Source organism: Gopherus evgoodei, chromosome 1, assembly GCF_007399415.2.
Source record: "Gopherus evgoodei ecotype Sinaloan lineage chromosome 1, rGopEvg1_v1.p, whole genome shotgun sequence".
In the NCBI taxonomy this organism is placed as follows: Eukaryota; Metazoa; Chordata; order Testudines; family Testudinidae; genus Gopherus; species Gopherus evgoodei.
The window spans coordinates 286,295,558-286,314,943 of record NC_044322.1 but is presented as its reverse complement, the minus strand read 5'-3'; the positions used below and the strand labels follow the sequence as shown (position 1 = coordinate 286,314,943).

At 40.7% G+C, this 19,386-nt stretch overlaps 2 protein-coding genes across 5 annotated transcripts in view; one reads left to right on the top strand and one right to left on the bottom strand.

The window, feature by feature from the left end:
- Positions 1 to 344, bottom strand: part of CEP290 (centrosomal protein 290) — a 118,961-nt gene extending 118,617 nt beyond the window's left edge. For all 3 annotated transcript variants that reach the window (XM_030548587.1, XM_030548586.1, XM_030548588.1), the window contains exon 1: positions 31 to 344. The gene's annotated coding sequence lies outside the window, so the exon portion shown is untranslated. The remainder of the gene's footprint in view (positions 1 to 30) is intronic.
- A 112-nt stretch (positions 345 to 456) lies between these two features.
- Positions 457 to 19,386, top strand: part of TMTC3 (transmembrane O-mannosyltransferase targeting cadherins 3) — a 58,556-nt gene continuing 39,626 nt past the window's right edge. Inside the window, exons 1-6 of one of the 2 annotated variants that reach the window (XM_030548590.1) lie at positions 457 to 558; positions 8,860 to 8,985; positions 11,045 to 11,261; positions 13,460 to 13,678; positions 18,289 to 18,388; positions 19,253 to 19,368. In XM_030548590.1, the coding sequence (XP_030404450.1) occupies positions 11,073 to 11,261; positions 13,460 to 13,678; positions 18,289 to 18,388; positions 19,253 to 19,368 (624 nt within the window). In that variant the 5' untranslated portion in view covers positions 457 to 558; positions 8,860 to 8,985; positions 11,045 to 11,072. The remainder of the gene's footprint in view (positions 559 to 8,859; positions 8,986 to 11,044; positions 11,262 to 13,459; positions 13,679 to 18,288; positions 18,389 to 19,252; positions 19,369 to 19,386) is intronic. The other variant, XM_030548592.1, reaches the window with a different exon arrangement.

The following is a 19,386-nucleotide window of genomic DNA, read 5'->3' as shown; positions in this document are numbered from 1 at the left end:
CCCCCCACTGCCGCGCCCGCCTGCCCTCACCCCTCTCCGTGGAAGCTACTGCGAGCAACAGCTGCTGCTAGGCGACGCCATCAAACATTGCTCTGCGGCCGCGCTCAGCCAGAGCGGGGTAGACCCGGATACACGCAAACCCCGGTCGAATCAAAACTCCCGCGGGACTACAAGCCCCAGCGTGCACAGCGGACCTTGCGAAGACTACCACTCCCGGCATGCAACGCGCCAGAAAGGGCGAGGACCGCTCTCAATGGCACAGAAGACCACGCTGTTCAAGGAGGAATCCCCCAAGCCTAAATCCGACTCCCTTTCCCAGCATGCCATGCGGCCTCACCGAGACTACAGGTCCCAGTGCCTCAGGCTACTTCAAACCAGCCTGCAGGCTGGGACCTGTAGTCTGGAGGGATAAGTCCCGGCATCCTTCGGGCAGGCGTTGGCTCTGCGCTTGCGTAGCGCAGAAGGGCGCGTCCCCGCTATCCGTAGCACGGGCTCAGTGGCCGCGGAGCGAGTTATGGGCATTGGCAGCAGGGAGAGCTCGTTATCTTACGGCGCCAGGTAGGGGAGTGCGGCGATGGGGGCGGCCGAGCTGGGACCTCCCCCAGGCCCGTAGGGGGGAGGGGATTCGGCAAGGTGGGTGATGCCGCCCGCGGTCACCCGCCGGGGAGGGGCTGCTCGCCCCGTGCCGCGATGTGCTCGCCCCGCAGCTCTCCCCCGGCTCTTGCGCGCCCCTTGCCGCCCCGCGGTGGGCAGCGCGGCGGGCCCAGCCTCAGAGCCGCCCCTGCTTTGAGTCTTGCCTCAGAGCCGGCTGCGAGGTCCCTGTACCACCACGGGTCCGGGTCCTTCCCGGCCTGCCTCAGCCGTACACCCCTTCCCGCCCGCAGACCAGGGGTCTGCCCCGGCTCCGGCCCCCTAATGACCTCTCCCCACAGCTCCGCTCCCGGGAGAGGCTGCAGTGCAGTGCCACTGCCCACATATCGCCGGCATGCTGTGACTGGGCGCTCCTTGGGACAGGGGCCAGTTTCTTGAGTTGTGCGGTGCCTGGCCCAGCAGCGATCCCCTATCTCAATACAAATAAGCCATAGAAAACGTTAGGATATTCAGAACAAGAAAAAACCCAGTAGCATATAGCCCTCAAAGCTGAGCTTTCTCATTATTGTTCCTGCCTTGCAAGTGGATCTGTAGCTGTTAGTTTTTCCGTATTCTTCTTTGTATGTACTGTTGCATTTTGATGCTCAACCATGCCTGGAACATTTTAGGTTATTTGACTCTCCCTATGTGCATACATGCCTCATCCTGATTGTAACCCCTCTCATCCTCGAGGGAGTGCTCAAATGTTGTTACAGCTTCCTCAGAAGTCACTTTCACTTTTTTCTAGGCATGAAGTTGCAGGTAACCAATCCCAGTTGAAACAAAAGCAATGCTTAGGCCACTGTAGTGCTGTAGAGTAGGCATTTCGTGTATCAACGGGAAGGATTTGTCCATCAGTGGAGTTAATCCACCTCTCAGGGTACCTATGTCTGCTTAGGTTCACCTTAAGAATGTAGAAAAATTCTTAATGATATCGCAAAGGATGCACAATTTTTCACAAACCTGAGGGATATAGCTATGTAGGTCTAATTTTTAGGTCTATACTAGGTCTTATTTAGCTGGATGGGGACAGGAGAAATCCAGAGAAGACTGTAACAAACGTCACAGTGACTTAACTAAGTCAAGTGAGTTGGCATCATAATGGCAAATGACATTGTGTGTAGGTAAATGCAAAATGATGCATACTGAAAAGAAGTATCAAACTATTCATATGCCCTAGAGCAGTGGTTCTCAAACTAGGGCCGCTGCTTGTTCAGTGAAAGTTCCTGGCAGGCTGGGCCGGTTTGTTTACCTGCCACGTCCACAGGTTTGGCCAATCCAGGCCAATGGGGGCTGCAGGAAGCAGCGCAGGCCTAGGGATGTTCTGGCCGCCCTTCCTGCAGCCACCATTGGCTTGGAGCGGTGAACCACAGCCAGTGGGAACCGTGATCGACTGAACCTGCAGATGCCGCAGGTAAACAAACTGGCCCGCCAAGGGCTTTCCTTGAACAAGCATCAGCCCTACTTTGAGAACCACTTCCCTACAGGGTTCCGAGTCAACTATCCATTCCTGTGGGAATACTTTGGCAAAAAAATTAAAAATTCTGCACGCTAACCAAACTGTAAACCAGACTTTCTTTGAAGATTAGAAATGCTGGTTTATATTGCTTTCTGGTTGGTACGGGGCGGGATAATACAGCTTTTATTGTATAAGGAACAGAATGGAGAATCCTACAGCAGATATCCCATAAATCTAGATGTTACCTCATCTAGTAAATTGCAGTACTGGTCCCCCAGTTTCAAAAAGAATATTGTAGATTGACGGAGGGTTTGGAGAAAGGTAAAGAAACTATCAGAAGGATGGAAAAACTGTTATGAGAGATTGAAAAGACTAGGAGTGATTACCTCAGAAAGGAGCTAAACAAGAAGGAATAGGATAAAGTATACAAAATAATGAATGGTCCAGAGAAGGTGGACTGGAAGCTTTCGTTCTGTCTCATCATACGATGAAAAGTGGGGCAATCTGTGAAATTAAAAACACCAGATTTAAAACTAATAAATGCAACATATAATTAAACTGGTGGAAGTTGTAGCCACAGGCTGTTGGTGATACCTAAGGCTTAGAAGAGCTCTGCTTCTTTTGGAAAGAATTAAAGTTAGTAACTGTTTATTATTAATGTTTTCAGTTGAGAGTTTCTGAAAGAAATCAATGAAATTGGAATATATCTGAACCCTCAAATACTGAGTAGATGTAAACTATATGTAATGTTTTTCAGGAGTTAGAACTCCAGCACAAAAACTTGCTACAGGTTACTTAATAGTCCTAGTGTCTGTGGAATTTTAATGGAGACCTATTCGTGTCAGATTCCCACACAGTTTTGAAAAACGCTGAGTGACTCAAACTGGTATTCACCTATGTAAAAGTGTGTGTGGTGCTGGACCATGAACTGTTCTTAATGCACTTCTGTGCTGGAATTACTTTACTATCTTTACACAGAACTTGAAAAGGTTTATTAGAGCAGTAAAGTATTCTGGGAATAATATAAAAGACATGCTATACAAGACTTATACACTATATACAAGACTTACACAATGTAAATGTATTTCCCTTCTACCATTTGCATATAGAATAACCAAAGGTGTAAAATAGTAAATGCTACAAAACCAGCAGAAGAGGAATATTCAGTCCACTTCCAGTTGTATAAAATTGGTTCTCAATTAATTCAAGGTCTGACTGATCAATATAAGCCCAATTTTTTTTCTGCAAGTTCCATAGTAGGAATGATGTTGCAGAGAGCTTGCTTCCCACAGGATTGCTAACTGTGGATAGCTGTACCATACTTTGATTTGCAATAGCATTTCTATCTAAACATGAATTTTCTAACTTCTCCACACAGGTAGTCAGATCAACTTGAAAACTGACATGCAAATTCAGGCTAGTGTTTATGGTTTAAAGTTCGGGCTGTTTGGTCTAGGATACACTCTAAAGTCCTACTCCTTATTCCCCTTATGGCCTGTTTTTCTAAATTCAATTTTCTTAACCATTTTTGTTGGGATGGAGTGGGGAATATCTGTGGGCAACAACCAAATGAAATTTTATCACTAGCTTTCCCCTATTGATATCTGGTGTTCACTACAAAGGATAACTTGTGAAATCTTAGAAATAAAACTGTTGTTAAACTTTATTTCTGTTTCTAGAGTAGTATGCCAAACGTTGTTCTAGCATAGAATGCCAGCACTGTACATGGAGGGATTGAGACCCCTTGCACACAAAATACCCACTAGTTTAGGGGAAAGTCCCCTGGGTGAGAGCCAGAAGACCATGAATTAAAGTCTTCTCTTTAACTGGCAATATTCCTTTGCCTCTCACGATTCTTATTGGTCAATACCCCATATTCTCTTCCTAGGATAGACAACTATCATATCCGCACCTGTCTTACCAGTAAGATAACTGAGATTGTGTCAACTGTTTGTGTATAGTGCAGGGAATAGAACCTAGGTCCTTAAGGTATAAGACTCAAGTCTTCCTCATTCAGCCACCCTGGCTTTTGAAATGACTATCAAATGTCAGTGCTTACTGATTCTGTCAGTAACAACTAGATCAGCAATTCTCAAATTATGGGTCCTGGGCTGGCTTAGACTTGCTGGGGCCTGGGACCCAATCCCGAGAGCTTCTGCTTTGACTTCTTGGCCTGAGGCATTGGGGCTTTGGCTCTTTTTCTCCCCTACCTCTGCCCTGGGTGATGGGGCTTGGGCGGGCTCAGGCTCTGGTCCCGCCCCCTCCTGGGGTCATGTAGTAATGTTTCTTGGCTGAAGGGGGTCACGGTGCAATGAAGTTTGAGAACTCCTGCTCTAGTCTACAGTTCCTTTATCAAACTAAGAATAGAACCCAGGGATCCTGATTCCAAACATTCTAATGATGTCTTGCAAAAAAATTTTGCAATGTATTTGGAAGGTGTGTTAGTTCCAGGGGTAGAAGATTGTGGCGTCAATTTGAAGGTCTCTAATGTTGAGGTGAGTGAGTATAATGCAGTGTATTGGAATTTCTGTCTTGCCCATTTAAAGTTGCAGCCAGTTTTCAGTTTATAAATCTTCACATTAATTCTCCTTAATTCACCAAAAAAGTCAAATGGCCTTGGTCTCACAAAGGTAGGTTTTGACCTGACAAAGGTTTCACAAGGTAACTTCTCACAGAGCCAGAAACATCATCCATTTTTTTCAGATAGCAGAACCTACTCATCCACTAAGGGTACGTTGACATGGTAGTTTTTACTCCCATAGCCTGAGCCCCGCAAGTGTAAGTTAGCTGACGCAGGCCAACCACAGCTGTGCTGTGGGTCTTTTATTTCAGTGTAGACATACTCTTAGTTACATTGCCTTTACAAAGACCTGTGAGAGAGAGACACGTTTGCCTAGCAAATAATGGTACATATTGACATTTCTGTATTGTGAATGAGAGAAGGAACTGCAGGAAAAAGGGATGATGGACTGGAGATTAGAAATGGGTTTTCTCCTTTGCGCTGCAACAGACATTTAATGTGATGGTGGGCAAATCACTTAAATCAGGATTTTCAGAGATGACCTCTAAATTTGGCCATAATCTCCCTTCTCGAAAATGGACGTCCCAATATTTCCTTCCCTCACAGAGGTATTGTGCAAATAAATATGATAATATTGAAGATACAAAACAACCAGGAGCCATGCAAGGAGAAATGAATGGGAAGAAGGGCTCAGGACTCAGAGTTATATTAGGAGTTCCAGTAACATTAGGAGGATTGGAACAGGGTTGGAGTTAATGGGCTGATCACCTTGGATTTTTGCTATGTAAGAGGACGAGGGCAAGGCCCAAGGGAACATAGAGTGAGCTGGGGATCCAGGGGTCAATGTTGAGCCAAGCCTTCTGTGTAAAGAGCTATCCCCAGTGAACTTGGCTGAGTGCAGGCCTGACTCAAGTGCTGTGCTTGTGACACATTCCCCAGCGTGCAACCTGAAATGCTGTATCTCCTTAGTTCTCCAGCCTGGGATGCCTTCTACAAAGTTTTGCTAGTGAACAGTAAAACTTCTCTAAGCTCTGCTCACTCCTTAATTCACCAAAAAAGTCAAATGGCTTTGGCCTCACAAAGGTAGGCTTCGGCCTAACAAAGGTTTCACAAGGTAACTTCTCACAGAGCCAGAAACATAATCCATGTTCTTCAGATAGCAGAACCTACTCCTCCACTAAGGGTATGTTGGCACGTACCTCCTTCTCTTACATAGCAAAAAAGGAGCATGCAAAGTCACTCCCAGCTGAATACATGAATGCTGTGCCCAGCCATCTATGAATAGATACAGGGCGACACCCTCATATCCCTTGGTCCCAGCCTTGCCCCCCAGAAATGTGCATCTTGTACTGTTTAGTAACCCAATGGATGGTACAAGCTCATATTTAGTCCATCATTCAAACAGTGGGTAATGAATATGCACCTGCCCTGTTGACCTGAATAGAGATGACTTTTTTTTTGTTTGTTTACACTCTCCCCTACTAGCAAATGGTTGCTTCAACAATTAATAGTTTTCTAAAACCTGTTGTCAGTCCTTGGTTGTCTCTGAGGAGCTAGTCTGTGGGTGTTCCTCAGAATTACAACATATTTCAGCAACAGCATATCATAAAATCTCATGGATTTACACACATACATTTTAACAGAACAATGATTTTCAGCAGATTGAGTTTTCAAATGATACCTCACAAGGCATACTTTGTACAAAATATATCATAATCATATAAATGTTGTATATATGAGGTACTGGGTTTTACATGGGGTACACAATCACAGCTTGGTGTAACATTTTAAAATTGCAGATAATTGGGCTGTTTCTTTAAGTGATACCATTTGTTTGTTAGCTCTCTCTCTAGCAGTGGCTGTTTCACCAGTGTCAAGGAGTAATGGTCATTGGTAACCAGTAACCAAACAACCTCCTTAAAACAAAGTATTATTTATTTAGGAAAAAAAGCTTTTAAGAGAATACAGATATTAAAACAAAATAGACTATGCACATGTCTAGTTTACCAGTTGCCTAACCATCTGTGTTGCTTGCTTGGAGTGCTCAGGATTGTGAGTCATCTTATGTCCCCTCCCCCCTTTCGTCCTCTCCTTTGCTTCCAGTGAGAGAGAAAGAGAGATGCTTGTACGTAACTAAGTTTCAGCTCCTTGACACCACCAGTCTGTTAGCCACCCAAATAATCTCCTTAGGGTTCTGCCAACCCTTACTTTACCTTGCGTGAACAATAGAGTCCCTTTGAAGTGTTCCCCTGTAGCATCTAGCCCTTAACCACTGGAGACTCACTGAAATTACCAGGTAAGCTGTTCTCAAAGGAATAGTGCATATACCAGTTTGTTTGGTTCAGTGGAGAATCAGCTGCAATATAACATCACAACATTAGGATATATTTATAGTGAAAACAATCATAAGTTTATTTTCAATGGCTAAGGTTTAAGAGATAGTGAACTAGGATAATGATGGAAACATAAATGATTACAGATAAAACAAAAAGTACCACACTTCCCAGAGTCTACACTTAACTTTAGACAAGGATTTTTGCCCATTAAAGTTATTTATCATACCTAAAGCAAACTCCCATCTTTTCCAAACTCCCAGTGTTTCCAAGCAGCATGGCTGGGATCCTCCTTTCGTGAATGCAAAAATTATACTTTTTGTTTCTGCGGTGAAAAATAACAAAATGTCTTTTCACATTCTTTTTGTATCCCTAGAGTTCATTGTTTTGTCCCCAGAGTCAGAATGATGCCGTGGTTTATTCCCTATTGTGCTGTCTCCACGTTGCCTTCATATCCTCATGTTGATATTCAGGGCCGGCTCCAGGCCCCAGCGTGCCAAGCGCGTGCTTGGGGCAGCATGCTGCGGGGCGCCCTGTTGGTTGCCAGGAGGGCAGCAGGCAGCTCCGGTGGATCTCCCGCAGGCGTGCCTGCGGAGGGTCCGCTGGTCCTGCGGCTCCGGTGGAGCATCTGCAGGCACGCCTGCGGGAGGTCCACTGGAGCTGTGGGACCAGCGGGCCCTCCGCAGGGACGCCTACGGGAGGTCCACCAGAGCCGCGGGACCGGCGAGCGGCAGAGTGCCCCCCGCGGCGTGCTGCCGTGCTTGGGGTGGCGAAATGGCTAGAGCCGGCCCTATTGATATCATATGCAAGGAGTCTTCCATTGTGTTAGCTGATAACACTTGTTTTCCATCTGAATATACATCCCTTATCTGGCCAAAACCTGTTTGTCAACTCTGCCTGGTATACAGGCTCTAACATGTGTTTTCAGTATGTATAAACAGCTCCTTAAATATCAATTGAATTAACATCTTGCAACAATTATGAGGACCAGTATACCATTAGCTTTTATTATAGAACACACCTGACCTTTTTTGCATAAATGCTATGAAAGCAATGTGTTAGGTGTAGTGAATTTATCAGGCCTGAAAGGAGTTGCTGCTAGAGAACAGTGTACCGTTTGCCAGTTGGCAGTGAGGTGTTCGTAGGGTCACGCCATGTTCCACATTGGGATCGTGGTAGGTCTAAGCTTCCTATAGACTCCCCAAGACCCTTAGGGGCTGGCTGGCATTGTCTGTTCCCTAATTCACAAACCATTTTTTTTTCTCCAGCTTCATCTGCTTAGTCCTTGGATAAACACCACCCTTCCATAAGGGCAGGTCTTTCCTGGCAGTGCTTTAACATGACTTGTGTAGTCACGGCATAGCGCTCTTTTAAAAAAAAAAAAAAAAAAAACACCACCTCCACGAGGGGCATAGCTACCAGTGCTGGGAGCACTGTCTACACTGGCACTTTACAATGCTGAAATGTACAACTCCCAGGGGGGGTGTTTTTCACACCCCTGAGTGAGACAGTTGCAGCACTGTAAAGTGCCAGTGTAGACAAGCCCTAAGAGCAGGTCACTTTTTTAACTGTTTATTGCTCTTTGATCAGTTAGGTCCCAGCCTCCGCAAAACAGCTGTGTCACTTTGACTTGTAATTGCCCTCTTGTTTCTTCTTCCCTACAGCCCCCTGCTAATCTAGAACAATATATTCATACAGGAAAGTCTTATAACCCAGTATGCAGTAACTTCAACTCACTGACCAAGTCTCATCAATATTAATAAAATAATTACTTCACAGTATTCTTAGATTATTGCATAGCAATTTATTGACTGTTTCTAGTGCTTGATGAGTTTACCAGACAACTGTGGAAGATGAAATTGAAAGGGAGGTTCAGTTTTAGTATTTTCCCTAAATATCATTTTTCATCTTTATAGAAAATTCCCATAAGCATGCAGTAAGTGTGATCAGGACTAATGCCAACAGTTTGAAAAAAAAATTAAGTTCACTTCTTCATGAGCTTTCTACTGAGAATGCAGGTGAACAAAGTGTCCACTTCAGTAGTAAGTTTTAACTTTTTATTATTACAAATCATTACTTTTTTCACTTGCAGTTGAACATCCAAGGTACTTAACTGAAGCACTTACGTTTTATATAAAACGTTTCCTGTATATTTCAGAAGGTTGTGTTTATATGATTAGTTTTCTATTTAGTAGCTGTTTTGCAGAAACAAAATTATATTAAAAATGCAGTTTTAAAATTTTACAAAAACATTAACAGTACAGTCTATGCCATTAAGGTATGCTGCGAGTGCCTTCTTATTTGTCATTAGGATTTGAAAACACTAAGGTTTTACAATTCTGTTATTTATACTAGAACTGTCAAACGATTTTAAAAAATTGCAATCGTGAGATTAAAAAACTCATGATTAATCCGTTTGAATCATGCTATTAAACAATACTAGAATACCAGTGTAAATTTATTATGTGTATTTTGGATGTTTTTACATTTTCAAATATATTGATTTCAATTACAACACAGTAGAAAGTGTACAGTGCTCACTATCTTATTTTTATTACAGATGTTTGCATTGTAAACAAGATAGACAAAAAAGTGTTTTTCAATTCACCTCATACAAGTACTGTAGTGCAATCTCTTTATGAAAATGAAACTTACAAATGTAAAATTATTGGCTTTTTTAAGTAACTGCACTCAAAAAACGAAACAGACTTTAGAGCCTACAAGTCGAAGCTTGAAGTGGCATATGAATGTTTAGCATATCTGGCACATAAATACCTTGCAAAGCAGGCTACTACAGTGCTATGCAAATGCCGGTTCTCACTTTCAGGTGATGTAAATAAAAAGCAGGTAGCATTGTCTCCCGGAAATGTAAACAAACTTGCTTGTCTTAGCAATTGGCTGAACAAGAAGTAGAACAGAGTGGACTTGTTTGAGGTGAATTGAAAAATACTATTTTTTTACAGTGCAAATATTTGTAATAAAAAATAATATAAAGTGAGTACTGTACACTTTGCATTCTGTGTTGTAACTAAAATCAATATATTTGAAAATGTAGAAAAACAACCAAAATATTTATAATAAATTTAAATTGGTATTCTTATTGTTTAACAGTGCAACTAATACTGTGATTAATCATGACTTTTTAATTTAATTAGTTTTGCATTAATTGAATGCATGAACTTGTGATTAATTGATAGCCTTAATCTATACCATTCATAGGGCAGTGTTCTGACTACAAGTGTCTCTGGCAGCAAGGCTTATGGTATGTGATGGCCACTTTTGAGTTTTTTGTAAATTGAAATAAGTAAATGAAACACAGCAGAACAGAGGTTTGTTCGGATGTAAGCCTTCATTAAGGGGAGAAAGTTTAGTCTCACCATTTTTGTTAATATTAGGTTTTGTAAAATTTGTTTTGAAAACCTCAGTTTTAAGCTTAAATGTATTACTGTGACCTCGTGTGTATAAATTTAGCTTTGAATGAATTTAGTTTTGTACTGTTTATACCAGGGGTCGGCAACCTATGGCACACATGCCAAAGACCGCACATGAGCTAATTTTTAATGGCACGCTGCTGGCACTCTGGCAGGCAGCAGCATGCCATTAAAAATCCAGCCCAGCCCACTCTACTCCCCCTCCTCCTGCCCCCGCTGCCAGTCTGGGGTTCTGGCTGCCGACCCTTGCCAGCCGGGGTCCCGGCCACAGGCCCCGCTCAGCCCGCTGCCGGCGTAGGTGAATAGAGCCCCAGACCAGCAGTGGGCTGAGCGGGCTTGTGACATAAGATCAACATTTTAATTTAATTTTAAGCTTCTTAAACATTTTGAAAACCTTGTTTATTTTACAATACAACAATATTTTAATTATATAATATTTAGACTTAGAGAGAGAGACCTTCTAAAAACGTTAAAATGTGTTTCTGGCATGCGAAACCTTAAATTAAAGTGAATAAATGAAGACTTGGCACACCACTTCTGAAAGGTTGGTGACCAGTGGTTTATGCCTTTTTAATATGGATTGTTCTAAAACTACGTTCAACCGCTGAAGTTGAAATAAACTAAAATTGACATCAATAAAATTTGTGTTCATGAAACTCCATTTTTCCAGATTTAATCCATGAAAGCTTGTGAAGAAGATGGCTGATGTTAGCCTGAAGGAAATAGCACTGATAGTAGGTGTGGTGGCAGCCTGTTACTGGAACAGTCTCTTCTGTGGCTTTGTTTTTGATGATGTTTCAGCAATTCTGGACAATAAAGACTTGCATCCTTCTACTCCTTTAAAAAATCTGTTTCAGAATGACTTCTGGGGGACTCCTATGTCTGAGGTAAATTGGCCATAAGATCTATTTAGTCTCAGAAATATTGTAAGTTCTTCCAAGTTCCACTTCTTATGTTCCCCCTTATCATTTCATTTTTGCAGAATAGTTTGTTCGATAGTTGGTAAATAATACCAATTTCTAATATGTTTTCCTGATTTGTGTTTTTATAAACTAATTTGGTTAATCAGCAGCCTCTTGCAACAAAATATAAACTAGGCTAGTATCACATATAATGCTTTTGTCCATCCAGTCTTATTTTTTAAATTAGAACTTGTAGTATCTGAACACTACCCAAGAATTAAAAACAATAACAAAAAACCCTAATAGTAGACTATTCTATAAAAACTGGAAGAAAAGATGGTCTTGTAGTTCGTGCAGTTGCCTAGTACTTGGGGGAGATGAGTTCCCAAACTTTGCCTTGGTCAAATCACTTCATCTCCCTAGATGAAATCCTGGCAAAACTCCTTTTGACTTCATTGGGGCAAGGATTTCACAATCTGTGCCTCACTTCCAAATATTTCCAAACCTCACATAAAAAATTCATTAATCTTTTGGAGGCACTCATTACTCAATGGAGGGACGAGGGCAGATAAGTTCTGAGATAAGCCTCTATACGCAGTCTGTTATATCCTCTGGTCTGGTATTAGACATTCTGATTAGTAGAAATACAGAGATTAAATAAAATATAATATGTGCTTGCATATATTCACAGCTAAAATCCTCTGCTAAAAGGTAAATGGTCTCACATATACAAAACTGCCAAGCTGTTTAATTGTATAAACCTAACAGTTAAGTATTGAATTTTTTTCAGTTTGAGAGAAACTCAAAGAACTATTACAGCACTTTCACCATTAGGAATGTGCTTTACTAGTAAACAAATCTACTCTCATTATTGGTTTAATTACCTCTAATATAGTCTCACTGTTTTACAATACGTAATGACTGTGCTCTGAAATAAAACAGAATTTCACATACATCAAATGTTTACCTATGTTAATTAGTCAGTTAATTAATTAGTTTCCCGATATTTGTTTTACAGATCACTCAACAATTTAAGAAACGTCAGTACAATCCATGTATTTCTTCATGAATATTAATTTATTTTTCTCAGTTTGATAACTTCCTAAGATTTAGTATCACAAGAATAAAATAAAATAAAATGCCATAAAAATAGTTTGGAAACACTTCCACATATTTTAAAATATATTTTTATGGCTGTGATATTATATCATTTTAAGAAACATTCTTCTGACTATATAGCCATGAAATAGGATTTGGGACTTCTTACTAGCTGGCAGTGTTAGAATATAATACTGTAGATGTATTTGTAATTTCTGGTGCTTATATGAATAGCAATCGAAGTATCCTTTCAGGGAAGAGTTATATTAATATCCTACTTATTGTGACTTCACAGTCTTATGTCAATTCACACTCATTTCATATCTAAGGAAAATTCTCTTTATATTGACATGTGGCAACACTATTAACTCCCAGTAATCTAGAAAGAGTTCTTCCCAAACTGTACATTCAGAATATCTAAATTGTAAGATTTATTTATCAATTAAACAGGATAATAATCTTTGAGAAACTATGCTAATCGTTTCATCTCAAATACTTCTTCTTTAAAAATGTGTGTATTTTTAAGACATGCCAGACTGGAATGGTGTAAATAGCCTGGGTGATAATGAGTAAAATAATACACATTTTATTATCACTTTTCTGTACTCTTGCTTTGAGTACACATTGTATAATTCAGAAGTGTGCTCATGAAGGCCAAGTAGGAACCTAGATAGATACAAACTTTTCTCATATCAAACTAATACATGTGTTAAAAGAGCTGAATTTTATTTTTATATTTTTGACCATTTTTATTAGTGCTTTATCTAGTAGAGCACCAGCTATGGTAAGTAGTGGATTAGACAGTATACTTGAAAAATATATAATACCCATTTGGAAGCTGGGGAAATGATCAAAATTAACTCTTTACATTTTTTCTATCCTCCTTAATTTTCCCTGGAATTTTAAATGATTGTCAATCTCTACTTTCTGCTCCTAACTGCTGTGTAGTGCTGCTCTGTGCTGTTAATCAACTGGTGTGTTCATCTTAGGTAGATGCACTTCAGTAGTGGAAAAAGTACTTGTGTATGGTTTAAATTGTATTAGTGTAAATTGATAATTATTATGGTTTGTTTATTTCCCTGTAGGAGAGGAGTCATAAGTCATATCGACCGTTTACTGTCCTCACGTTTCGTTTAAACTACCTGTTCAGTGAGTTAAATGCCGTTTCTTATCACCTCCTAAATCTGGTTTTTCATGTGGTGGTTTGCATAGTCTTCCTTAAGGTCTGTAAGCTTTTTCTGGACAACAGGAGCAGTATAATTGCATCCTTGCTGTTTGCAGTACACCCAATACACACTGAAGCGGTAGGTAAACCTGAGAAGCGCATTTTTCATTCATTAACATTTTCGGCTCAATTTAATTTTATATGTATATGCTCTGTGCGTGTGTGTGTGTGTGTGTGTGTTAGTATATTGTAGCCTCTGAAAGTATTTATACTGCTGAGATGTAAGAAAAAGTATCATAAAGTTAAACACATTTTAACAGTGAGGATTTAATATGGCTTTTGCTATTGTGCAAACAAAGTTCCACAGTTTAAATCTGTCCCAATTCAGATTTTGTGGCTTGTGTTAAATTGCTTTTATGATCTCAATCCAATTCATAGTGGACAAGTAGCTGCATTGCAAAACTAATAATTCAACACAATTCAGAACAGTTAGAAATAATTGACAGTCACAAAAGTCAAGGATGATCTAGTTCCTGTTTTGTGTTTTTGTTTAAACAAAGTTGTGGAAGCTTTTCCTGGAGCCGGTTAGCTTAGCTCACAGAATGAATGAACTTCTGGCTCTTCCTAATAATTCATTTTACACTAAATTCTACAAGGATTAGGTAGTGCTATGGTTACACTTTAAGTCCCTTCTGAAAGTGGTAATGGAGTTCCACTCCAGTTACACCATTTATCCTGCCAACCTTTTTTCATTACAGTACAGCCATCCCAATAAGGCCTTTTTCCACAAGTTTGATGTGAAAATATCTGTATGTTTTTTATCTGGAACGTACACTAGAGCCCTAAGGAACATCGTGGTTGTCGTACTAGATCAAACTTTTGGTCCATCTAGTCCAGTGTCCTGGTTTTGACAGTGACCAGTACTGGAAACTTGAGAAAGATGCAAGAATTTCCATAGTAGACAGTTAGGGTATACTCTGCCCATACAGGATATTCTTCCTAAACCTTTGACTGTTTCAGACTCACCATCTGTCTTGTTCGATACCAAAACAATAAACTTAATTATTGCCAAGAATACCTTGTCTACAGGGCTTTTTGATTGTATTTTTACTGCTTCGGCCAACCAGGCTTGTAGCTTGGAAATGTCACAACTCAATTCTTTTTGGAACGGAGAAGCTCTAGTTAGCTCGCATCAGATCTGTTTCTATCTCAGAGATTTGGAAAGCAGCTACATGGTATTTTCTGTACATATTTCCAAGTGCATCTTTGCATAGATTGGGTTTCCATCCAGGATGACATTGTTCACAAACCTGTTCCTCAGACACTCCTAATCCCAAGAATTGTATTTGTCTCTGGAATTCTCTTTAAATTGCCCACTTTTGAAAATTTTCTGAATATATCTTAGTCCTCCACAACTTTTTCAGTTGTAAAGGAGTTATCTTTCATATACACCAAAAAGAGAAACTAGTCCTGTTTTTCACCTTTTAAGGCAGGGGCTCTCAAACTGGGGGTTGGGACCCCTCCGGGGGTCACAAGGTTATTACATGGGGGGTCACGAGCTGTCAGCCTCCACCCCAACCCTGCTTTGCCTCCAGCATTTATAATAGTGTTAAATATTTTAAAATAAGTGTTTTTAACTTATAAGGGGAGTTGCACACAGAGGCTTGCTATGTGAAAGGGGTCACCAGTACAGTAACTCCTCACGTAACGTTGTAGTTATGTTCTTGAAAAATGTGACTTTAAGCGAAACGATGTTAATCCAATTTCCCCTTAAGAATTAATGTAAATGAGGGGGTTAGGTTCCAGGGAAATTTTTTTCATCAGACAAAAGACCGTATTTTTTACTTACACACACACACACACACACACACACACACACACACACACACACACACACACACACACACACACTATAAGTTTTAAACAAACAATTTACTGCTGGTACACAGTGATGATGATTGTAAAGCTTGGTTGAGGTGGAGGGATCAGCGGGTTGGATATTTCCCAAAGAATGTCTTACTGCTAAATGGTGAACTAGCAATTGGCTGAGCGCTCAATGGTTAACTCTCACACTCTACAAGGCAGCAGGAATGGAGGGAGGAGAGACAGCATCCCAGACAGAGAGAGACACCCTGTGTGTGAGAGAGATGTGCATTTCCCTGACCCTACTCTTAAGTATACTGCCTTGTTAATTAGATCAGCTTGCTGAGACTGTAGCTGCTGCCAGCAAGCTTCCTCCATGCTGAGCCCAGTCATGTGTCCCTTCTTTTCTGTGGAAGATGGGGTAAGCGGGGTGCAGGAGCAGGAGGGAAGGGGACACCCTGACAGCCCCCCTTCCTCCCCCCCCACAGCAAGCAGGAGTCTTGGGGAGTAGCTCCAAGTCAGAGGGCAGGAGCAGCACATGGCAGTGGGGGGAAGAGACAGCTGAACTGCTGGCAATTGATAGCCTACTGGGCAGCTGCTGCACAGGGAATTTAGGGGAGTGGGGAGCTGGTGGGGGGGCTGCCAGTCCACCCTGGTTCCAAGCCCCCACCAGCTAGTTGCAACGTGCTGCTCTTCTTGCAAGGAATGGACAAAGCAGGCGGCTACCAAAGTTAGAAGGGAGCATTGCACAACTTTAAACGAGCATGCTCCCTAATTGATCAGCAACGAAACAACATGAACTAGCAGCAAAGAATCCTGTGGCACCTTATAGACTAACAGACGTTTTGGAGCATGAGCTTTCGTGGGTGAATACCCACTTCCTCAGATGCATCTGAGGAAGTGGGTATTCACCCACGAAAGCTCATGCTCCAAAACGTCTGTTAGTCTATAAGGTGCCACAGGATTCTTTGCTGCTTTTACAGATCCAGACTAACACGGCTACCCTCTGATACTTGACAACATGAACTAGGACAACTTTAAGTGAGGAGCTATGGTACAAAAGTTTGAGAATCAGTGTTTTAAGGCATGGTTAGATTTGATTTTTCTCTTGTTAACATATCTAAAATAAGAAATAAAAAGAGTATCTTTAGCTTTAGGGCCCAAGAGTGGGAAGCATATGTTTGGGGAAAATAATACTTACTTAAAATTCTTGTTCTCTAAACATAGATCTCTGCATCACCACTCAACAATTTCCCTTAGAATTTGAAAACAAGTATTTAGAATATTTTTACCTTATTTTTTAATTTTTTTTTTTATTTGAGTCACCATTACATGCTTTTCAAAGGAAGGTATCTTATTAAGTGTCTCAGACTTCCAAAAACTTAAAGACCAGGGAGTTCTTATCCAGTCTTGTGCTTCCAAGCTGTCACAGATCCAGAGAGGACTCATTTAGAATGTTAACCCCCTTTAGGATCACACTCTCACTGGGTTAAACCCCTCCTGCGATCAAACCCTGGAACTTTCTGCACACCCAAAGGGAACAATGTATCCCACCACTTCCTTGGATTGGAATGACTCTCAGGCAGCATTGTCAAAGCAGAAGGGTTTATTAGATGTCTGGAACAGAGCGTAGAAAGTTCTTAGATAGCATCGAGGATAGAAAGTTACAGCACAGTCTGTCTGGTTCAGTTCTGACCCTCCAGAGCCTCCTCTGCAATTGCCCCAGTAGAGAAGCATGTCTCCTGCTTCCAGTAGTCCAGACTATACTCAAGGGCACCTCCTCCATTCTTTGTTCTCATTCTCAGACAAAAACAGGTCACCAGGTCATCCTCCTTAGCTCTTTGTTCTCCCACTGGCTAGAACTGACTGGCTTCCTGCAGAGAGGGGGTCAGCAATCCCAGGTCTTTCATTGCTAGGCACTGAATGTCTGGGCCATTGTCTTCTGGGTTCATCATGGGTATGAGGCCCCAGACAACCAGGTGTCAATTCCACCTGCATTGCTACAAAGAATAAGCCACCTTTTACCACCACCTAGTTAACCATACAGCGCTTAGGGGAAACTGAGGCACACAGAATTCATACAGAATACTAAGAAAAATTCCCACTTCATCACACAAGCACAAACCCAAGAGTAGAAATGCAGAGAGGCATTTTTTGAGAAAAAGAATTACGAGTAAGTAGTTTATTTTATTTTCTCCGTCCTTTTATTAATTAATGTAAGGATTGACTTACCTCTCATCTGTACAGAAGCAGCTACTCATTTTAGTTCTTTTTGGCTAATAGTTTCTATTAGTGGTTCATGACTTGACCAAGTCACTCTATCTATAATTTTATCACTTTATTTCATGCTGATGTGATACATTTTCTTTATCTTGCCTATTTACACACCCTTCTACAATGTACAGAGGAGATGTCTGTACCTTGTTTTAAAGTTACATTATAAAATTACAGTACCAATAAATTTAGGGTAAGGGTCATACTACTCTCATGCTGCACAGTGAACTTTCATTGAAATCATATTGTATGTTCTTTGCAAAGGTTATTCATAGTAATACTCAGGTAATTTAATTGGTAATTTAATTAGATGGTACATGAGTAATTGCAGACATTTGCCACATGAGGGCACTTGAGGACTGTATATGTAATTATGAGAAACTGGTGGAAGTAGTTAAGCCGCAGTCTGATCTCAGATATATGGGTGCAGTTCTAAGTGAACTCAACAGGAGTTGCACTTACATACCTGAGGAAGATTCAGGCCCTATTTTATTTTTTATTTTTTGGTCTTGTTTAGTTCTATCACTGGCTTCTAATTTCTGTAATATGAGCAATTTTCAAGACCTAATTCTGTTCAGAAGTTAACAGTGTTAACTTTTTCCCCCCCATCAGGTAACTGGAGTGGTTGGCAGAGCAGAGCTTTTATCATCTATCTTTTTTCTAGCTGCTTTTTTGTCATACACCAAATCTAAAGGGCCAGACAATACCATAGGTAAATACCTAACATCATATATACATAACTGTTTTGATTTTTCTATATTGGTTTCAGGTAGTAAAATATAAACATAAATATTCTGATTAACCAGTTAGTCTTAAAGAAAGTCTCATTAATTCAGACTACTGGTGCCTTGGTAATAACATAAATAATACTTGGTACTATAAAGTGCCTTTCATATGAGGACTTCTGAGTGCTTTACAATCATTAACTAAACCGTACAACTCTCTAGTAAAAAGGATTCCTATCATTTTCATTTTTATAGAGGAGAGTGTACTGGTGTACATAGGCTAATTGACTCTCCGAAGTCAGTGACAGATTTGGAAGTAGAACTTAGGAGTTAAGAACCAGTCCCCTGTTCTAACGGCTGCAACACTTGGAAATTTATGAAAATATTGCTTAGAGTGGTGGTTTCCAACCTTTTTTCCTTTGCAGTCCCCTAAAAAATTTCAAATAGAAATGCAGACCCTTCTGGAAATCTTAGGAAGTGGGGTCCACAGATCACAAGTTGAAAACCATTGGCTTAGAGATACAGGCATAAAAAGAAATTTTTGGAAAGCTAGTAAAAATTTTCTTTTCATTTTCCTATTTGGAATATTTATACAAGTCTTCACACCTTTTTATCACATATTTCAGCTTCAAAGAGACGACTGAGAAACTGATAAGGTACTTAATGTAAAGCGAGGCAAAAACAGAACAGGTGGTAAATGTGTAGATAAACTGCAACCTAATAGGGATCTTGCTGAAACACTGGCAAGTGAAAACTGTAGATAGTTAACTTTAATTAGTCAAATTATGTTGTTCACATGGTTGTCCTGTAAAATAGTGTGTTTTTATAATGTCTGTCCTTTTATGTTGCAGTGTGGACTCCAATTGCAGTGACAGTGTGTCTAGTAGCCGTTGCAACATTATGCAAAGAACAAGGAATAACAGTGGTGGGGATATGCTGTGTCTATGAAGTATTTATAGCTCAAGGGGTAAGTTTATTGTAAAAA